General features: G+C 39.9%; 1 protein-coding gene across 1 annotated transcript in view; it reads left to right on the forward strand.

Moving 5' to 3' along the window:
* LOC126188481 (zinc finger protein 608) overlaps positions 1 to 9,200 on the forward strand; it is a 285,013-nt gene extending 275,813 nt beyond the window's left edge. Inside the window, exons 5-7 of the mRNA XM_049930085.1 lie at positions 1,880 to 1,967; positions 3,457 to 6,596; positions 7,541 to 9,200. Coding sequence (XP_049786042.1) covers positions 1,880 to 1,967; positions 3,457 to 6,596; positions 7,541 to 7,611 — 3,299 coding nt within the window. The 3' untranslated portion in view covers positions 7,612 to 9,200. The remainder of the gene's footprint in view (positions 1 to 1,879; positions 1,968 to 3,456; positions 6,597 to 7,540) is intronic.
* Positions 9,201 to 23,876: the final 14,676 nt, after the last annotated feature.

Here is a 23,876-nt window from a genome sequence, read left to right on the forward strand (position 1 = left end):
GTAAATGTAGAACTGTGAAAGTCTGCAAATAATTCCAAGAGCATTAAAACAAAAGTTTCCATACTGAGGCCTCATTATTCTATTGAAGAGGCATGGAAGTCTGAAGTTACATGTAATTCTCAATATGTTGTTTTGTTAATGTATCAACTGGTTTGACTTATAAATCCATCATTGGTTACTGATAGATCCTTCAGGTCTCTCTTATTAGTATTATTATTTCTGCCAAGTTACTGAAAATATATCTTTCTAAGTGATGGACATTTTCCTTCTGTGTTAAGCGGTATTAACTTTCTATATAGATTCTTTATTTCTGGTATTGATTCTGTGAACTGAGCTGTTGATCTGAAAGACAGCAACATTATTTACAACAAATTTCGTTATGTAATAAATTTATTCAGAAACATCAGTTAGTGTATACACTTCTGTGAACAGACCTCTGTCCCAAAGGACTGCTGTCGGTACCTTTTTCCCTGTAAAGAAACTGTCTTGTCACTCAGTATAATTTCTCTGTTCCAGCAAGTTGCACAGCAATTCTGGATGACTTTCCTTCATTGTGGCTTGTCCGTCTACAGTTATTGTTTATATATTTGATACAAGTTGACTTTTGTACGTTTTAGATCCTTGTGGTATCTTTCCCAGCTATCACAACGTCATCCTCTTGATTTCTTCTCAGTAGTGTTGATCTCAGTCTGCTGAATGGGTCTTGTGGCAAGGCACTCTCTTCATAAGACAATACTATTGCAATAATTTAACACCACCAACCTCCAGCAAACATGTGCTGAATAACACCTTCAGTTTGAGATTATTTTGTTCTAGGATGGACTGATTGAGAATATAGTTGCTAAGATGATACCTTAAAGCTGGTTTGATAACCCTTGCATATCTTCTGCAGTTTATATCCGTTTAAACATGCTTACAGTAGTTAAGTTTTGGTCTCCATCTATAATTTAACGCCCCCCCCCCCCCCCCTCCCATGACACACACACACACACACACACACACACACACACACACACACACACACACACACATTTTATTCCAATACCATGTCAGCTATTCTTGGATAATAGGGGAATGTGTCGTAGTAACCTCTCTCCGCTTTCAATCAAGTATGTGGTAAAGAACTTTTCCTCCCAAGTGATGTCATAGTAAAGGCCATTTCATGTAGTTGAAAGCTCCAAATATAGACAAAAGTTGTGGTGTTGATTATCTTTTGATTATTTTACAGGGTGTTTCAAAAACACATTTACAAAAGTTTGAGGAGGACGTCATCATACCAAAACAAGAAAAAGGTGTAGTAAACATGGGCTGTAAAGCACCTACCTTAAGAGCTATGAGCATTTTTTCAGTAGAAGGCAGTAAGATGAAAAAGGATAGCTCGCACACATCACCACTGTCTCTGTCTACCGAGGCCAGACTCGGCAGCCATAAACAGTGATTTTGTGTGTGTGTGTGTGTGTGTGTGTGTGTGTGTGTGTGTGTGTGTGTGTGTGTGTGTGTGTGTGTGAGCTGTCCCGAAAGTAAGTTTGCAAAAGTATTTTTGAAACACCCTGTGTATTTTTGTTGTTATTGAAGCTATCAGGTAATGACTTTTTCGTGGTGTATGTAAATATTTTGTTGATGCTAGTACCCAATACATTCTGGAAGATTTTCTCTTTATAGTAAATTCTCATGTGTAAATTTTCATGCAGCTGTCTAGTTGTCTCTAGTCTACTTAATTTTAGTTTCAGTTGTACATTTTCTGAAAATTGACACCAGTTACTTTCAAATATTTTGTTTTGCTGTTTGTCTTTGAACTGTTGGGTATCAAGTAAATTCTTACCAATTCATTACCAATTCTTTTGAATTGTTCACTCTATAGAATTCTTGTACGTTTCAGGTGTTCTTGTTGTCAATGTGACGTGGCGAGGCAAGACTTACGTTGGCACACTGTTAGACTGTACGCGGCATGATTGGGCACCTCCAAGGTAAATGTGTTTCCAAAAATCTTGTAAATTCTGTCTGTCATAGAATATGAGAGTATAAATCTCAGTGAAACATTTTAGTGAAAGTTCACAGTCATAAGTGAAATTTTGGCTCTTGTGGTGTTAATTCCAGCCCTTCATCCTTTCATTGCTTTTGAGGATCCTGCTTTACCACTAAGCTTAGCTGTTCAGTTTAAATGACAAAAATAAAGGAGCTTCCACAATTGCTACTGAATTTACTCCTGAATAACAAAATCATTATAATTTGAATGACAGTATTGTAATACGTTTGTTGCTTAGCTGCCTCATTGTTTGATTGTGATTTTATTAAATAACTAGTGTATGAGGGAATGCTTTGTTTGTGAATTGGATATATATCCTAAACTCCTTTTCCCCATGATCTCTCTGCCCATGTCATCCCCTCCCCTCTCTTTGCCAATCCCCTCCTCCACCCCTCTCTCTGTGTATCATCTTCTCTTCCCTCTCTGTGTACAACATCCGCACTCTCTGTCCATCTCATTCTCCCCCTCTTTATGACCCCCGCCCCCAGTTCTTTCTTACTGCTGTCTCTGACCTTGAACCTTGTTTATTGTTATTGGAAATGAAACCTGATTGAGGATTGAAGTCACTTAAAACAAATGAATAAATTGGTTGATGGTAACTTAAGTGACAGTATTTTACATACTTTTAGTCTGTGAATGGGTAGGATTACAAAGTTTCGGACGATTCAGATTCTGTAATCGTAGTAGTAGTAGGATAATTATAAGCTAATAAGCCATAAATACAACTTTCCTGCTTTCTATAAACATAACAGCACATTGTTGTGTACACAGTTTTTGTTTGGAAATATATATAAGAAAGAACGTATTTGGCAGAAACAATTTGTCTAAGGGTATACATGCCCCTCTCTTGTAGGTGAAACTGACTGAGAGAAAGAAACTGAAGCTGCACATGCAGTCAGTTTTAACTAAAACCAGTACATTCTCATTTGCATGTTCATTAGATTATAGTGTAAAAATTCGAAGTAAATTGCAAGTATTTTTTGAAATTTTTGGTAATAACGTTGAATGACGACTTGTCTTTATATAATAGTATAGATAAATTAGTAAATTGTATGACAAGTCTAAAAGTGTACATAATATTGCCAGTTAAGAAATTAGGTGGATACGAGAAACCGAATCTGGGATATGGTGACAGATACAGCCTGAACTTTGTTGCTATATCTTTCTTGTGTCATTAGCAGGTCATTGTGTGCTTCTTTCAGATCACTTGATTTAAACATGGAGCTAAAGAATTAAGTTGTGATTAGGATTAATTGCTGATGACTCCATGATAAACAGTTTTGCATGGCACATGTCTCTAATGCATTTGATTACTTGATTTCAAGGTTGCGTTGTGAACTTTATAATGTAAAATCTTCAATATAATTTTATGTTTGTAATATGTTATTCAGATCAACCTTAGCACTTATATGGCAATTAACTGTTTACAGGTTTTGTGATTCACCAACAAGTGACCTGGATGCGAGGACGCCCAAAGGAAGAGGGAAGAGGGGACGAGCTGCAGCAAGTACAACCCCAGGAGGAGATTTGAGCAACTTCACAGAAACCCGGTCATCTGTACATAGTAAATTAAGAAATGGTGGTGCCAAAGGGAGACGAGGAGCTGCTAGTGGATCCAATAATTCTGGTGCAGGGACAGCTGGTACGGGTTCCCCAACACCTTTTGTTTCTCCAAGACCTGAAACCAATAACAAAAGAAAAGGTCGTTCTCCTGAAGAAGAATCTCCCACTTCGGCAAAGAAAACGAGAGTACCTCCACCACCAACCCCATCTGGGGGAAGCAGCAGTCCTCCTTCCTCACCTGTATTGCTGGAGTGTCCAGAACCCAATTGCTCGAAAAAGTACAAGCATATCAATGGGCTGAAGTACCATCAGTCACATGCCCATGGGTCAGCTGAAGATGATGACACCAAGGATGCTGCCAGCACATCAGAGAATGATGAGAGCAATGCTGAGGCACCAAGTCCCAGTCCAGCACCTTCTCTCAAGTCACCAGAGAAGCAACCGGAAGTACAACCACAAAGAAAAGAGGAAATGGTGAATGGTACAGTTCAGAATGCTGCTAGTCCATCTCCGGCATTAGCTACTCAGGAGCCTCCAAGTCAACCGGCGACACCAAAGAGTGGAATAGTGACTCCACCTACACCTCAGCAGCTGCCGCCTGCTGTCCCTCCACAGGCTTCAACTGCTCCACCAGAACTGGTGTCAACACCAGTGCCTCCTATGGGTGCTGTTTCGAGTCCTGAAACAAAGAATTTGGTGAAACCTGGTGTCTTAAGATTTGTGCCACCTGTGGAAGACTTTTCGGTTGGTGTTTTCTGCAATAACAAACAAGTTTTGCCTCCAACAAGCGTAAGTGGAAACGGTGCTCCCGTGTCAGCCATTCGGGCTGTGAATGTTGCTGTGCCTCCCAGTCAGACTCAGCCACAACCACCTCCACCACCGCCACCACCTCCTCCTCCTCCACCACCACCAACCCAGCAGAATGTATCTCAGACTCAACCACCACCTCCAGTGCAATCTCAGCCGCAATTGCAGCCACAGCCACCACAACCACAGCCTGCTCCTCCACCACCACAGCAACAGCAGCAGCAACAACAACAACAACAACAACAGCAACAGCAACAACAACAGCAACAGCAGCAGCAGCAAGTTGTTCCGCAACCACCATTGCAACAGACCCAGGTTCAAAGCCAGCCTCTTCCACAGCCACAATCAATTCCTCTTGCACAGACACAACTGCCATCAGTGGCAAAACCACCACAGTTCAAAGTGAAATCTACAGCTTCCCTCATGCCTGATGACAAGAAAGATAGGACTAAGCTCCAAGGGCACAAGAAGAAAAATAGAAAATCTCCTGCAGGAAGTCCACACCCACAACCTGAACAACCCAGTTTTGGCTTGGATCCATCTAATCGTGAGGATGTACAAAGTCCAGCGTACTCTGACATATCTGATGATGCGGCACCAGTTCTTGAATCAGAAGTTGGTGACAGCAAAGGAAAAGTTCAAAGTGCAGACAAGAAAGGAGATGTTGGACAGGGTCCCTCACCCCATTCCATTCCCCATTATGGCATGTATCCTTTCTTTGGGCAACCTCCTTATCTTGTACCTTCAGTACAGGATGGAAAACCAAAAGACAATGGGGAGAAAATTATTGATAGCAAAGTACCCGAAAAGGACAAAAAAGATAGTACTAACAGTAATGAGTACCAGCAAAAACCAATGCAGCCTCACTATTATCCTTACCCATACATTCATGGATATCCATATGGCCTGGAGACTAATTATCCTATGACAGCAATGCAGCCGGATGACAAAATTAAGGAACTGCAAGGCAAAGATGACAAAAGTCCAAGTCCTATTGAACATACAAAACCACTGCCATCAGTTCCGAGTCCAATTCAAGTCCCTAATCCAGCTAAGCTGAAAAATGAGGCAAGTGCAGGTATAAAAGAAAAGCACCAAAATGAAAATCACCAGATTCTTAAAGAGAGTATCGAAATGAAAAATCAGATGAACTCTTACGTTTATTCACGGCAGCAGCAACAGCAGCAGCAGCAACAACAGCAACAACAACAACAGCAACAACAGCAGCAGCAGCAGCAGCAACAGCAGCAGCAACAACAGGAAGACTTACGGCGGTTTTACCTCTATCCTGAACAACAAAACCAGCAACAGCAGCAGCAGCAGCAACAACAACAGCAGCAGCAACAGCAACAACAGCAGCAGCAGCCGCAGCAACCACCGCCGCCACCACCACCACCTATGCAGCAGCAACAGCAGCAGCAGCAACCACGTCGCAAGGAGCCACAGGGTGTATCAGAGCCATCTGTTAAGCCACCAGGTCCATTGCCTAAACCTGCTACGTTGTCCAGTCCAAGCCATAAGCATAAAGACAAGCTTCCTGAAGAGAAGAAAGAAGAGAAAGTGAAGCAAGAAGGAGTTAAACCAACAATGGAGACCCAAGGCCCTCCACCTCCGCCCACCTCTTCCTATGCATACATCCACCCTGGATACATGCAACCCCCGCATTATGGAGCACTACCATTTGACCCAAGTCATACTGTATATCGCAGTGTCCTGGTCCCTGGTCCATATGGAGCCAATCCCTACCTGCATCCGCAGTTGCCGAGGTATCCTCATGCACCAGAAGACCTGTCGAGGCCTCCTTCTGGACCTGCTAAAGCTTTAGATCTCCTGCAGCATCATGCAAGTCAATATGCATATGCCAGCACACACAAAATACACGAGTTGCAAGAACGAGCCCTAAAATCACCTACACCAAAGGCACCAGCTTCGGCAGCATCTCCGTCGGGTCCGGTAGGACCGTTGCCTCCCGGTGGGCCACAGCAAGCAGTGGCACCAGGGCAGCCACCGGCCGGTGCACCGCCGGGACCAGTACCTCCGGCACCACCAGGCAAGCAGGTGGCCGCTGCAACCGGCAATGGCGGTGATGGGAAGGAAGCGCGGTCGCCTCCTCCGCAGCGCCACGTTCACACGCACCACCACACGCACGTCGGCTTGGGCTACCCTTTGTTGGCTAGCCAGTACTCCACACCTTACGGAGGTAAGCCCATGGTCAGGCCGTGACAGTAGGTGGCCGGGGTTACCTCCGGCAGTAGCTAGTCGTTGTCGTAAAGTGCGGCACGTTTCGTCTGTAGTACACCATATTGGTGGCACCTACTTACGCACCCTCGTTCTGGAGAGCTCACAGTCGTATTTTGTTACCAAAAGAAGTCGTTGCGATGCTGTGTATATTGTTCTCGCGATAAAATTATGTAGCATTTTAGAGAAGTCTGTGATATAACTTGTGGCATTATTGCGAAGCAGTGGGCACCAGTTCTTTATTCTCGCATTTGCAATGTATTCGAACTGAAGTTGGTGTTTAGTGTGTGTAAGTCACTGCCTAAGACTGGAGAGTGCCTCGTCTGTAATGAGTATAAAATTGCTGTACAAGGATAAATTATCGAATTAATTTGTCCAGAGTATTTTAAAAAAGATTTATTTTTCACGTCGCTTCGAAGTTGTTAAATTTGTGGCACCAATAATTTAGTCTTCCATTTGTGTCGAAGCAACTGTAAATTACGCTTTTGCTTTCAGTAAACACTGCCATTTACTTGTATTACTTGACTGATGGTGCGCTGGATTTTTCAATTCCATTGTAACTGAGTAAAATGTGCATTTAGACGTGTAATATGTTTGTATTACTAGTTGAATATACCTTTAGACAGTTTACGAGGTTGGCAGATCTAATAAGAAAGAGATGCACAATATACAAGGAATGTAGTGCCTATTTATCTACTGAAGATGACAGTATATATATCTTTCTAAGTAATCTGCCTGTATCTCGGCGCACGGATCGTTTGTCGGTCGGAAGTAAAATTTTTTTCCTTGTGGTTCAGGGAAATATTTATGGATTGAGACTGATAATAGCAGGCAGTTTTAGGGGAGGGGAATTGATAGAAATGCACTACCAAAGCCGGTGCTAATATACCTCTTTTCTGGTTGCAGCGGCTGTGCTAGCGAGCCAGCAGGCGGCAGCCGTGGCCGCAACGGTCATCAATCCGTACCCACCAAAGTGAAGTGCGCCTAGCTTATACACAGGCTGCGATTGTAGCGTACACTTCTGTATGTGGGAGAGAGACTATTGGCTTCTTGTTGGACTGAGAGAGAGAGGGAGAGACACTTGTTTTTTTGTAAGTACTGGATGTGCTGTCAGAGGGACTGCTCATCTTCTCGCAACAGTACGGGTGTGGTGCTGTTCACACAGTGAGGCACCTTTCAGCGGAATAGAGTGAGCTGTATTATGTGCGTATGAGTGTGTTTTCGTTGTCTTCACTGACAATTTGACATAGTGAATACTAGTGTATGCTGTTGTCAGGAATTGTTTTATTTATAGATTGCCTGGCAATTGTGAGCCATTCCAAGTGCATCTGTTTTGTAGGTGTATGTGAGAAAGACTGGTGTGCACTGGAAATTTCTGTTGAATCTTACCTTGTGTGTGTGTGTGTGTGTGTGTGTGTGTGTGTGTGTGTGTGTGTGTGTGTGTGGGCGCGCACATTAGTGTTAGAGAGAGAGAGAGAGAGAGAGAGAGAGAGATTTACTGTATAATTGTACCATAGTGTAACAAGATTTGTGTAAATATTATAAAGAGATGACTCGCTGCCCTTTGGGATGCTTTAGTTTAAGTAGTCTGAATGTGGAAAGTTTAAACTCTGTGTGTATTTTTAATGTTTTTGAATTAATTAGAAAATGGCAATGTTTATTATTCTCTACACAAGGTACATTTAATATTTTTGGTTGATATTATTTTCCAGATATTGTGGAAATATATTAACCCGTTCCAGTTTTAGTGGAATGAGATGTACAGTAACTGAAAATCAAATTATATTATAATAAATATAGTTGTATATTATATTTGCTTAGAAGAATAAGAGAACAAAAAACCTGATTGTTGTTGTTACTCATTACTTTCCTGTCACCTTGTACATATTCACATTCCAACCATATAGACTGTGATATTTTTTTAAATTTCTAGTGATAAAGTAGGTGTAATTCTTATTCAGTACTGGTCAGAACAAAAATCATCTTTATCTAATAATGTTGCTCTTAAGTTCTGTTGTTACAAAATTTAATCTGGTTTTTGAAGTAAGCAAATACCAAATAAAACTGGTGTATAAATAAAGTGGAATAATGGTGCCTCTTGTATAAATCACAGGAATTTTTTGCATTGTATTTTAATAATGTAATTTAAATTTTAACATAATTGATGAGGTTTAATTGTACCAAGACTTGATATACTTAAAAATATGAAAAAATCTGAAGTACAACACATTAGTAATATTTCCCTCCATGTGAGAATGAATGCTCTTCATTTATGGAGAGTTACGATCTCAGATATTCCCTCCTCCTCCTTTTTTTTTCTTGTCGCACTGTTACAAATTCTAAACATGTCTCATTTTGCTAGGGGCATTGGGAGAGATGGCACACAACCAGTTTTAATGGTTGAATCAGGAAGCAGATTCAGTGATGAGTTTTTTTTTTTTTTTTTTTTTCAATTCTGTTAATTTTTGTACATTCTGAACTTCTGACTTTCTTCTAATGCTTCAGACTTTAAAGCAGAGATTTTTGTATAAAATATATCACAATAAAATGTAATTCATAATATTAATTTTTTGCATCAATACAACCTAATAAGTCATCAAAAAATTATGTTCAAGTGTAGAAGATAATGAACAACTTAAATTTATGTATGGAAATATTGCATGTTGTGGACACTACACATTTCAGTACCCTAATTTGCTCTAGCTGACAATATTAGTAACAAAGCAGTCTCTTCAGTGTTTAAAATTGCATTATATCCCAGGTAAGCGTAACTGCTTTTGAATTCCAGTCAAAACAAAATCCAAGCCTAGTTTTTGTACCCTTTCATAACAAGAAATAATTTGATGGGGATATATCTGACCTCTAGCTCTGGAGAATGTGCGTCAGAAACATTACTGATATTACAGCACTTGGAAGTGGCATACCATGACCAGGAAATGGTGCTACAGTGACCAGCCTTACCACCAATGACAGCAGTAAGAGCACTTTATGCTGATGTGCACCTAGTTGATGTTACAAATGTGACACAACAAACACATGCATATGTATGTGCATAACATATTGTAATTGGCAGTGTGCTTGCTTAAGTGATTCTAGTCAATGTCACTATTTTATTCTACTGATACACTGGTTCTTCATAATTTAACACCAACCTGTTGCCAATATGGTGTTTAAATATAAAGCTATCATCCCAACAATGAAAGAAGTAAGTACATAATGTAATTCACTGCACTATATTGTATTTTATTTCAAAACACGTTGAACTACAAAATTATCTTAGCACACTACAACACCATACAACACAGCAAAGTCGAAATGGCAGTGTCTTTCATATTGTATCTTACCACTTGTGTTTCATGCTTGATGGTGCATGAGTAGATGATAAAGGGTGAACTTTGTCTTTTTGTGTTGGCTCTGAAGTGAAGCAAGATGGTTCAACTGAACAATTCTTACTGTGTACTAATGTCTGCAGTGCTCTGGTTACATTCCAAGTGAGCAAACTACCTATTTGCAGTGGAGAATTTCATAAATGTTGGTTGCTGACAATGCCACTGCTATCTGTACTTGGGCTGTACAGGTCATCAGTTGTATTAAATTACTCAGTAATTCTTTTTGCAGTTATTAACCATTCTCTCTTAGCTAATACTGTAATTATGCCTTGTTTGGTCTTCTGGACCAGTCGATCTAATTATGTTAAGTTGGCATCTTAGAAATACTCCAGAAATTCCCTTGGTAGGATTAAAACAAAGATTTTGGGCGTTAGAAAAAACACACAATCTTACAATTCCCAGAACCTGCTTGTGAAGAACATTGTTACCATGTCCCCCTTTAATGCACACATTGCATGATGATGAAGACAGCAGTGTTAGCTAAATTATAATTCCTTTTGAGGTATACAGTCCAATCATAGATAGCCACCCTGGCAGCAATTTATCTTGTGAGCACTTTATGACTTTGATTAGAATGGAAACAGAAGAAAATTCACTTGGATGAGGGAACGAGGGGGGGGGGGGGGGGCTGCAGCAAGCAGGAATTGACTGATTTGTGGGCCATTACTGCTAATAGATATACACAAATATACAAATACTATCCTAGTCTCTGAACTACTAGTTCCTTTCCTTGGGAGCAGAGGAGGATAGATGGGAGCCCAATGTTTTTTAAATAATCAACTTCGCACATTATTTGCAGAGTGGTATATCAGGATCTGTGGCAATTACTGCCTACCTTTCACACACACACACACACACACACACACACACACACACACACACACACACACAAAAGTGTTTCTCATTTGTATTGTGTAGATACGGTTATAGCATTTTTCACCTGATTCTCAAAACTTGTTATGAATATAACAATATTGTGTCCAGTGCTGGAAACTTTATACCAGACATAAAATGTTAATACATTACTAGATGTATTACATCAACTGAATCCTCAAGCACATCATTTCTAAATTGCACCCATAACACAAAAACAATATTGCATAAAAGATTAATTAACCAAAACATTGCCTTGACGGGCTGTCCCAGGAGGATATTTTCATCAAAGATATGACAGGAATGATCATTTGAAGCAAAAAAAGTCATATAGACATACAACTGTTCAGAATGGTTTCCGATATAGAACACATTTAATGTACATTGTTATTTACTTTCTGTATTTTCAATAATATTTTCATTGTTCACAATGTACCACAGTAGTGTGGGCAAAGTCGGGATGAACAATTTGATACAGTATGCTTGAGGTCTATCAATCCATGAAACTACCTCAAACTGGCATACAAAAACTACATAAGCTACAATGCTTACACTATTTTCATGGAAAACTTCAGTCTTACAGAAATTACGAATAGGACCTAGTTTTGCAGGAAATTTAGTGTAGTTTAATTTTGTACTGTGACATGTTCTCACTAGAGTCTGTGGTTTTCGAGTTATTCAAGAAATTGTACAGTCATGACATTAAATGCATTCTTTCTGTGAAACCATTTGAAATAGTGCATATAAAGTTTTTTGCTGCAAATGGTCATTCATGTCATATCACTAAATAGTGACCAGTCCTCCTAGGACACCCTGTATAGCTGGGCAGTGTTTCAGTTTTTAACTTAGATATGCTTTTTACGGAAACTGGATTACACTGTCCATACGGTTGAAGTAGGAGATGCTTTGCTCTCAACATTCACAGATGGCTGCTGCTGTGCAGTTTCTGTCCTGGATGGTATGTAGATGTTGTCTTATTAGGCCCTTTTGTATGAGCTTAGATTGCTTCTGTCAATTTTTTAGGGCCTTGGTACAGCAGCCACTTATTATCTTTTCTCTGTTGATGTTTCATGGTAGTACTGTGTAGAGGGGCAGTTTTGTCATCACATGGACTGGAGATCGCCGAAAGGTTTGTAGATTTGGCCTTAATAAAGACCATTCAGATAACGTGCCTCAGTGGAATATATAGCTTGTTCTTCTGTACAGCACTTCCTTGGCAGAAATTTATGTATCACTTCAGGCATGTGGTATGTTACAGTTTAAGAACAGAAAATATAATTCATGCATGCAGACATACATGCGTCCAGGCCTAGTTTCCCAAGGAAGGGGCAAGTAGATGGTGCCCTGCTTCATCCTAATAACCATCTTGGCATTAAACTGAACTCGTTTTAGGAAACCACAGAAAAATTCAATCAGAGTGGCCAGATGGGAATTGGAGCCTCATACTCCCAAATAAGAGGCCAGTCTGGTAAAAACAAATACAATCTTATTTGGTTTATCCCTACTGTACAATATTGTTTTATTTATATGTTCTTGCATAAAAGGTTAATCTCATAATCTCTCTTTCCACCCTAAACACTTTTTTAAAAAAGAAAATGATGAATTGAGTTGAATTCTCTTGGAACATTTTGGCATACTAGAAGATTAAAAAATGGTAAAAAAAAGGTTGTCTTATTACAAATGTAATGGGTAAAGCTGCAGCATGATCATGTGAGCCATTTATTTCAGCTTAATTATCCTCTGGCTGACTGCAACCTATTTGATATTATGAGGAACAGTAATGGATGATTGCTTGTTCTTATTTAATTTTTGTCCGATAGAAAAGCTAACAAAATGTTAAACAGTTCAAAATTAATATTTTCTGGTCTAAAAATGTAGCAATCATAAGAAATTTATAACTTTGTGGCACAGAAGACATGATGCAGACAGCTCCATTTTTCAGGATAACGTCTGAAACACTCCTTCCCCTTTGCAAAGCAGAGATGCTGGTTCCATTTTATTCACTATGTTTCACTTCCGCCATTGCATTGCTTATATTAACATGTTCATGGTGACAGTGATCATACCCATCATTTTTGCGTGCCCGGACTTGATATTGGATGAGGTTTGTATATTTTAGCCTAGTCATATTTTTTTTGCAGTCTAGTTTTCATAGCAGTGAGCTGTATACAGAAACCAGCAGCTAACAACTGAAAGATCTTCAGAGTGCAGTAAACACTGATGAAACTTTACTCATATCAGAATCCTGTAACAAAGAAAGAATTTGGTCTTCTGTTAGACCTGCATATAACAAAGTTACTATGCAACCAATTTTTTCCATACAAAAAGCAGTGATGGACTGAGCACACAACAATGCCCATTCCAGGCTAAGTTTACAAAGGAAACATCTAACTTGCACAATTGAGTTAGTACAAAATTAATGCAAAATTGCCATGTTAGACATGAGACCACTTACAAGTGTCAGTTTTACAACATTATATATTCATTTCCTATTTAATGTAATTAAAAGCTATGGACATCGCAAAGGCAGGGTGCTTTTGTCTTAACAGTACTCAAATAAGTGTGCTGTAGTCAAATGACACTCAGTGGCAGCATAATCAAGAGAAACACTTAGCACAGAATGTCACATTCATCACAGCTCTATTGGAAGAAAGGCAAGAGACTCAATCTGGCAGAAAAAGAAGACTGGAAGTAATAGTGCTTCACGTATATTCACCCCTATCACATCAGCCAAAACACACACACACACACACACACACACACACACACGGAGGGAGGGAGAGAGAGAGAGAGAGAGAGAGAGAGAGCTGTGGGGATCATGACAATTATGTTTGGTTTTTATTTAATTACCACAACTTCTCATTTGCTTTTATCCCTTGATGCTGAGTAATTATTTTGCAGTGGCATTGCTTTTCAGTAAAGTGTGACCAGTTTAACTTGTTGTGCATATATAATTATGGAAATCTGAATCTGCCTTCTTTTTTTGAACACCCAAACATGTTTCAGTCAACTTTTACTATTGTCAGTGGTTTCACTTATTCCCTGTTAAATAACATGCAAAGAAATTTTGCCTGATAATGTGTATAGTTTTGACATTTTGATATTCACATTTAAATATTATTAACAGAATATATATATTCCTTAGTATCCTATACTGATATTCGTTTGGTGGTCTGACATTTGTCATACAGCTCATATTTGACTCTTAATTTGTGATCTGTAATTAATCAGGATTTTTCAGTATTATGAACTGAAATTATTCCTTTTTTCCCCCACTGTGCTAAAGTTAGGTTATTGTACTGCCATTACGTTACATTCTGCTGCCAGAACTGATTTATTCTTAACTATACTTTTCTAGATTAAAGTAAGTTTTTTGAAATATTAGCAGTATATATGTTGGTTATAAATGACATTTGTAAATTGTGAGAGGGAGGGGGTGAGGGGGGAGTGAGGGTTTGTGTGTGTAAATTGAGTGGTCTTACTTTTTGGTGATTACACTTTTTCATGCCTGTGCAAGATGTGTGAACTTTTCTATAGTAAGTGTGTTGTATCACAAGTTTCTTTGGAAATCAGTTCTGCATTTAAGAAGTTTTAGGTTGGTGTCCATGTCTGTTGGTCTGTGGCTCATGTCCATAAGCTGCTCAGCAAATGTACAATAATTGCTGTTACTCGTAACTGCCCTTCTGTGTTTACTGTTTCTAATGCTGAAATTTCTAACTATGTTCATGATACAAACTGAGCTGTAGTCTTGACGTATGAGTTGATAGATTCCTAATGTGTGTTATTTGTTTGGGTCAGTGTTGGCTGTTCTTATTATCTTTAGTATAGAGTTGTCTGCTCTGTAGCCGGACTGAAATTTCTGAAAACAGATATTGGTAAAATTGAATAGGTTAAAAAAAAGTATCTTGGGAAGAAGATCCAAGAAAATGGTTTGGAAAAACCTGCTGTAGGGGAAAGGATAGATAAATGGGAAGAGCACGTGGTATAACAAAAGAGTTTTACGACAAAAACTGTCTGTCATTAAAACACAAAAATAAAGCATTACAATACAGTAGTGAAGCCAGAATGTTGATATGCAAATAAATGTGCAGTATACATAGTAGTGATGAAATTTTTTGAAATGTAGAGGACATAACAGAAGTTATGAGGAAAAGAAGAATTGTTTTTTGGACATGTATTATTGTACATTTGCTGAGCAGCTTATGGACATGAGCCACAGACCAACAGACATGGACACCAACCTAAAACTTCTTAAATGCAGAACTGATTTCCAAAGAAACTTGTGATACAACACACTTACTATAGAAAAGTTCACACATATTGCACAGGCATGAAAAAGTGTAATCACCAAAAAGTAAGACTACTCAATTTACACACACAAACCCTCACTCCCCCCTCACCCCCTCCCTCTCACAATTTACAAAGGTCATTTATAACCAACATATATACTGCTAATATTTCAAAAAACTTACTTTAATCTAGAAAAGTATAGTTAAGAATAAATCAGTTCTGGCAGCAGAATGTAACGTAATGGCAGTACAATAACCTAACTTTAGCACAGTGGGGGGAAAAAGGAATAATTTCAGTTCATAATACTGAAAAATCCTGATTAATTACAGATCACAAATTGGAGTCAAATATGAGCTGTATGACAAATGTCAGACCACCAAACGAATATCAGTATATGATACTAAGGAATATATATATTCTGTTAATAATATTTAAATGCAAGATGGAAGGATTCAAAGGTAGGAGAGTGAAAAAAAACTGTTCAGAATACAGAAAGAAAAAAACATTGATCAGTTTAAAGAATACTGGAACAAAAGAAGAGAACAATGAGCAATAAACAAGGAACTGCAATTGGCACCTGGTTTTTAGTTGTCCATCCAAGGGGAAAAAATAAATAGTTAACAGGATAACATTATATAATAAACGTACACATTCTAACAGTAGCAATGTGCGGAAAAAAGCTATAGTTTCATTTTAAGTGTAGCGTTTTGGTAAAAATGTGTAATATAATGCTGAAAATCCCGTGATCGCAGATGACAAGCTGGAGCAAAGTAACAACTGTACAACAAATGTCAGACAGTTAGACAAATATCTGTATGTGGTCCAAAGATATACAGTTATTGGACAAAAATCTAGAAACATCACAAGATCAAACAATGGAAACTCCAGGGAAGAATAACAATGATGTAGCAATCCTACATTGTTGAACATCACAAGAAATGCTTGATCATAAATGCATATGCTAGCCAAACCAGCAGGTTGCACTGTTGTGTTTGACCACAAATGGCACCTGTGCAGTGTCGTCAATAAGTTGCGCAAGTGCCAGTCTGGTGAGAAGAATGTTTGGTGTAGTTATGAGTGCATTATGACGAACCCATGCTAATTTGAATGTGGAAAAATTTTTGATGCTTGTATGGTGGTTGCTTACTTGACCAAGTGAGCCAAAGTGTTTGGTATTTCAAGAGGCACTGTATTGAAGATTTATATCTCATACTGGGAAAAAGCAAAAACTTATCCGATAACTCACAAGGACGCAAATGAGTGTTCAGTGATTATTTCAGACTGTCACTGAACAGAATTGTAACAAAAAATAAGAGGTCAACAGTTGTTTAAATCACTGTAGAACTCAATCTTGCACTCGTAAACTCTGTCAATATGAAAACTACCTGAAGGGAGAGCTCCCTAGGCAGGGAAATGTGGGGTGAGCAGGAATTCCAAAAGCACTCATCAGTGATGCTAATGCCCATAACTGGAAAATGTGGTACCAAAGCCATAAAACCTGGGCTAAGGAGCAATGCAAGAATGTCACTAGATCAGAATACTATTGAGCCTTTGTGGCCTGCCCTGAAGAGAAGGGTGTGTGATGGCTATTCACCTCAGTACCTGAACTTCCTGCTATTTGGCAGGATGAATGGTATGAGATTCCCTTTGATATCTACACAACATGAGTATTTTTCTATCCTGAGATGACTGGAAATGGTTGGAATACCAGTGGTTTTCGTACACTATATTAGGCATGTTGGTCTGTTGTGTTGTTGGTGTTTCTGTATTTTTGTCCAACACCTGTGCATTTTTTCTGTTAATAATTTTATAAATGTAAATACCATAATCTCAAAACTATATGTATTTTCATGCAAAATTTCTTTACATGTTACTTGAGAAAGAGTAGATGAATTTACTGATGATGATGAAACTACTCCGAAACAGGTTTGGGTGTTAAAAAGAAGTATTTCGATAAATCTAGGAAACAAATATGGGCAAAAAATGAGCTTCGACTGCTAGGTGAATTATTGGACATACTTCGACTTACTAAACCGAACTAGCTTACTTCATCCTTGTTATCCCCGATTGAAACATGAACAGTTAGGTTGTGGTTAATTATGTCTACAGTGTTGGATGTTGTTGGTATAACAAAATGATACCCATATACACAGAATAAAGATAGCTATGATGTGCTATTCAACACAACCAGCCTTCTATTTTATGAGCTCTGTGTCAACTTCAGTGAACACTTAGTGGTGTATAGGCTGAACATTATGCGTCATAGGGAAAGGTCATTTTGAGTGATTTGTTTTGGACCTCTGCAGAGAGAAAGAGAGACAGATAAAAAGGGGCAAAAAAAGAAAATGCACAATTGTCTGTGGTGCATCTGTGGTGGAATTATCTTTTGCGTTGTATGAATTCATTGGTCCAGAAATCAATGTAGAAACTGAGGGGGAACTGTCCCAATTGTCTTTCTCATTGTACCACAAACAACAGTGATATTTTAGTGTGTGGAGCAGCATTTTATGAGCTATTGTAATGCATGCATTGAGAATGGCAGGCCACATTTTGAACAGTTGCTACAGGGAGAATCCGTACCACGAAAACCATTCCCAGCTGCCCTAGAGGGAGTCTTAAGATGCTGAGACTGGGAAGAAAGGAGGAGGAATGTCTAGTAATTGACTATATCTGAAACACTTTTGTACTGCTGATGATATCGTACTGTTTGTCTCTAGTGCAGATAAATTTTGGTGTAAATGAAAAAACTCAACAGTCCAAGTCTGAAACTAGGCTTGAAAATCAATTGTGATAAGGTTACAATGGCATGTAACTAATGCCTGGGGGAAAAAAGACTTAAGTCCTGAAAAGAAATAAACAGAAGAATGAAAGTGGCTTAGAGTGGGTTTTGTTTCCTGGTATGTTTTCATATGTGCCAAATGTTTTTCAGCATGAAGTCTCATAGTTAGCAGCGCTTTTCAAAGGTAACCACTATGAGACAGCAGCCTATTTTTTCCAAGCTCAGATGCTGCCTTAGACTATATTCTGGCAATTTGTATGGGTTATTGTTCATTGCATATATGTTGCACCCTCACACGTGTCTTTGGTAAACTAGTTTTCAAAACTAAGCTTCCCTGGTGTCTGAGACTGTACATGTTTACTATTAGTTTTGACTTAAGGTAGTGAGATGCGGAATTTAAAAGTGAAAATCACACCAAAACTCTGGATTTCTGAATGAGCAATGGAGAGAGGCATATCAAAGAATTACAGGTACAGCCTGAAAACAAACAAATGGATTGGGGAATTGAAAGAACTCAACAGTCCAAGTCTGAAACTAGTAGTGTCAGTGTCGTCGTAACTGCCGTCTGCGTCACACCTGCTGTGCAGCGAGCTACCTTAATTTAAGTATTAACTGTATTTTTCTTACTTGTCACTTCTTCTTCCGTGTGTTTTTGCTTTTAGGAAGCTTTAATTGTCGAGTGCTAGTAATAGTGTTCCATAGATTTCGTGTTTGTTTTGAATACAGTCAGAGTCCCTTTGTCAACCATAGTGCCAGGAGTGCTAGTGTTTGCTTTCAATACAGTCCAGAGACAGGTAGTGCTATTTTCATTGTTTTCTACAAGAAGTGGCTAGCAACCACAGTTTAGTCAACAATCAGCTGCCTTTAGTGAATTAGCAGTCTAGTTAAAAGTTGATTAACTCTCTACAGTAAATTGATTTCGTAAGATGGATAGGATGTGTGACTGCTGTGTACGGACGCAGAAGGAGCTGGCCACTGTTCGCGAACAGCTGAGCGTGTTGATGGCCGCGGTCAGCTGTCTTCAGGCTGCTGCCTCGGAGTGTAGCAGTAGTGGGGAGTCTGGTGCCTCACATGGTACACCCAAGGTGTTACATGCTTCACCCACTGTTCCTGCTGTCGAGACATCTTCATGGGTACCGGGCACAGTTGGGCCACCCTCTCCCCGAGGGGAGTGGCGGGTTCAGCAGCATTCGCGGCGCACGAGGCGGAGGGTAAAGGTGGATGCTGGCCGTGTGGCATCGCCCGTTCTGCCTGTGAGTGGACATGTGGCCGCTCCTTCAGCAAGGTCCGAGCAGGCACAAGGGGGGAGGGGTTTATTAGTTATTGGGAGCTCCAACGTTAGGCGGGTGATGGAGCCCCTTAGGGAAATAGCGGAAAGGTCAGGGAAGAAGACCAGTGTTCACTCTGGCTACTTGCCAGGGGGTCTCATCCGAGATGTGGAGGAGGCCCTGCCAGCGGCGATAGAGAGCACTGGGTGCACCCGACTGCAAATTGTTGCTCATGTCGGCACCAGTGACTCCTGCCGTCTGGGTTCAGAGGTCATCCTCAGTTCGTACAGGCAGTTGGCGGAATTGGTGAAGGCGGAAAGCCTCACTCGCAGGGTGGAATCAGCGCTAACTGTTTGTAGTATCGTTCCCAGAACCGATCGCTGTCCTCTGGTTTGGAGCCGAGTGGAAGACTTAAACCAGAGGCTCAGACGATTCTGCGGAGATCTGGGGCGCAAATTTCTCGACCTCCGCTATCGGGTGGCGAAATGTAGGGTCCCCCTGAATAGTTCAGGCATGCACTACACACCGGAAGTGGCTACAAGGGTAGTGGAGTACGTGTGGAGTGCACATGGGGGTTTTTTAGGTTAGAGAATTCCCTTCCTAGGCTTGACAAGACACCTCCTGAGACGCGTCAAGATAGGAGTAGGCAAAATGCAACAGGGAATAATAATATTAATGTGCTAATAGTAAACTGCAGGAGCATCTATAGAAAGGTCCCAGAACTGCTATCATTAATAAACGGTCGCAACGCCCATATAGTGCTAGGGACAGAAACCAGACGTAAACAGTAATGAAATCCTAAACTCAAATTGGAATGTATACCGCAGAGACAGGCTGGACAGTGAAGGGGGAGGCGTGTTTATAGCGATAAGAAGTGCAATAGTATCGAAGGAAATTGACGGAGATCTGAAATGTGAAATAATTTGGGTGAAGGTCACGGTTAAAGCTTTATCTGAAAACTACCTTGAGTAGTTAAACAGAGAACCGACTCGTGGCGATAACATATCAGACCTTCTGGTGACAAACAGACCCGAACCATTTGAAACAGTTAACGCAGAACAGGGAATCAGCGATCATAAAGTGGTTACTGCATCGATGATTTCAGCCGTAAATAGAAATATTAAAAAAGGTAGGAAGATTTTTCTGTTTAGCAAAAGTGACAAAAAACAGATTACAGAGTACCTGACGGCTCTACACAAAAGTTTTGTCTCAAGTACAGATAGTGTTGAGGATCAGTGGACAAAGTTCAAAACTGTCGTACATAATGCGTTAGATGAGTATGTGCCAAGCAAGATTGTAAGAGATGGAAAAGAGCCACCGTGGTACAACAACCGAGTTAGAAAACTGCTGCGGAAGCAAAGGAACTTTACAGCAAACATAAACATAGCCAAAGCCTTGCAGACAAACAAAAATTACGCGAAGCGAAATGTAGCGTGAGGAGGGCTATGCGAGAGGCGTTCAATGAATTCAAAAGTAAAGTTCTATGTACTGACTTGGCAGAAAATCCTAAGAAATTTTGGTCTTATGTCAAAGCAGTAGGTGGATCAAAACAAAATGTCCAGACACTCTGTGACCAAAATGGTACTGAAACAGAGGATGACAGACTACAGGCCGAAATACTAAATGTCTTTTTCCAAAGCTGTTTCACCGAGGAAGACTGCACTGTAGTTCCTTCTCTAGATTGTCGCACAGATGACAAAATGGTAGATATTGAAATAGACGACAGAGGGATAGAGAAACAATTAAAATCTCTCAAAAGAGGAAAGGCCGCTGGACCTGATGGGATACCAGTTTGATTTTACACAGAGTACGCGAAGGAACTTGCCCCCCTTCTTGCAGCGGTCTACCGTAGGTCTCTAGAAGAGCGTAGCGTTCCAAAGGATTGGAAAAGGGCACAGGTCATCCCCGTTTTCAAGAAGGGACGTCGAACAGATGTGCAGAACTATAGACCTATATCTTTAACGTCGATCAGTTGTAGAATTTTGGAACAAGTATTATGTTCGAGTATAATGACTTTTCTGGAAACTAGAAACCTACTCTGTAGGAATCAGCATGGGTTTCGAAAAAGACAGTCGTGTGAAACCCAGCTCGCGCTATTTGTTCACGAGACTCAGAGGGCCATAGACACGGGTTCACAGGTAGATGCCGTGTTTCTTGACTTCCGCAAGGCGTTCGATACAGTTCCCCACAGTTGTTTAATGAACAAAGTAAGAGCATATGGACTATCAGACCAATTGTGTGATTGGATTGAAGAGTTCCTAGATAACAGAACGCAGCATGTCATTCTCAATGGAGAGAAGTCTTCCGAAGTAAGAGTGATTTCAGGTGTGCCGCAGGGGAGTGTTGTAGGACCATTGCTATTCACAATATACATAAATGACCTTGTGGATGGCATCGGGAGTTCACTGAGGCTTTTTGCAGATGATGCTGTGGTGTATCGAGAGGTTGTAACAATGGAAAATTGTACTGAAATGCAGGAGGATCTGCAGCGAGTTGACGCATGGTGCAGGGAATGGCAAGTGTAATGTGTTGCGAATACATAGAAAGATAGATCACTTATAATTTAGCTACAAAAAAGCTGGTCAGCAATTGGAAGCAGTTAATTCCATAAATTATCTGGGAGTACACGCATTAGGAGTGATTTAAAATGGAATGATCTAATGAAGTTGATCGTCGGTAAAGCAGATGCCAGACTGAGATTCATTGGAAGAATCCTAAGGAAATGCAATCCGAAAACAAAGGAAGTAGCTTACAGTACTATTGTTCACCCACTGCTTGAATACTGCTCAGGAGTGTGGGATCCGTACCAGATAGGGTTGATAGAAGAGATAGAGAAGATCCATCGGAGAGCAGCGCGCTTCGTTACAGGATCATTTAGTAATCGTGAAAGCGTTACGGAGATTATAGATAAACTCCAGTGAAAGACTCTGCAGGAGAGATGCTCAGTAGCTTGGTACGGTCTTTTGTTAAAGTTTCGAGAACATACCTTCACCGAAGAGGCAAGCAGTATATTGCTCCCTCCTACTTATATCTCGCAAAGAGACCATGAGGATAAAATCAGAGAGATTAGAGCCCACACAGAAGCATACTGACAATCCTTCTTTCCACAAACTATACGAGACTGGAATAGAAGGGAGAACCGATAGAGGTACTCAGGGTACCCTCCGCCGCACACCGTCAGGTGGCTTGCGGAGTATGGATGTAGATGTAGATGTAGATGTAGAAAGATGTAATTTTGACCATAATCAAAATGATATTGATGGTGGGCATGATACGTTAGGCAAATGGTTGGTAGGTGGACCAAGGAAGTTCTTTGCTGGATTCCAAGAAACAAGAAGAGGTGACACCCAATGGAAGGTGAGTTTCTGTCATAAAATACACGGGCACAGCATGGATGTGTATTGCTAAATATTAAAATAGGTGGAAAGGACCATTATTCAGCTGTGGATGTCAAATGGTTGCTGCTGATGGTTTGCATGAAAGTTTTCATAGCATGACATGACACTAAAACGAACTGATTCAGAAATAAGACACATTTAGTAGAAACATCCACACTAGCGAGTGACATAAGTTCCACATTTGAAGTTGCTTAGCAATTAGCAAGTCATGATAGAACTTCACATTTTCAGTTTGGCAAAGAATCTGTTACCTATAGAGCAATGGATAAACTAAAATGACATCTTGTTTGAAGAAAAGAATCCATGAAATATAAATGACAAATGGTAGTTTATATTTGGAAGCCACTAAAGTTTGATAAATGTAAAAACAATTGTTTTCACCAGTACATCACTGGGGATAACAAACCACTAGAGAGATTCCTTGGGAAATACATCACTAATTAAGATAGCACAAATGGCTGTATGTGCAAATTTATCATGCTCTCCCTGGCAACACTGAAGGATGCTGACAAGAGCACATCACAGCTCATGGTTTTATCCCTAAAGACATCTGGAAAAGAGTCTGAAAACATGTTCCCTTATTCAACAACCGTAATGTATACTGAAAGAAAAAAATTCAGAAAAAGTGAAACAACTTTAAAATCATCCTACAGTGTTGTACTGTAATTTAGTATTGGACAGAGATGAGGAACCAACAAAATAACATACAATAGGAAAACAAATGTAAAGCTGTTGCTCAAAATATTTCTCTCGGAATCAAAATTGATAACTACTTGTCAGATTTACAGACATGCAAAAATAACATACTACACAAGATGGCGCAGTTGCATATTGTGCAGCAGTACACAATAACAATTTTATGTTCCTGTATATGCAATACTGTATGTAATTAAAACACCACAGTTAGAGGCTATTAAACTAAAATGAAATCAAGTACCACAAACTGGATCGCTCCATTTGGCAACCAACGGTTGCTTCGTCAGGAAAGAGGGAAGGAGAGGGAAAGACGAAAGGATGTGGGTTTTAAGGGAGAGGGTAAGGAGTCATTCCGATCCCGGGAGCGGAAAGACTTACCTTAGGGGGAAAAAAGGACAGGTATACACTCGCGCACACACACACATATCCATCTGCACATACACAGACACAAGCAGACATTATATATATATATATATAAAAAAAAATCTCGTGACGTTTTGGGAAGTGTCATACTACCCATCTTCTGGCAAAGTGTCGAGATTCACGAAG

This window comes from Schistocerca cancellata, chromosome 5 (assembly GCF_023864275.1).
Source record: "Schistocerca cancellata isolate TAMUIC-IGC-003103 chromosome 5, iqSchCanc2.1, whole genome shotgun sequence".
Classification (NCBI taxonomy): Eukaryota; Metazoa; Arthropoda; class Insecta; order Orthoptera; family Acrididae; genus Schistocerca; species Schistocerca cancellata.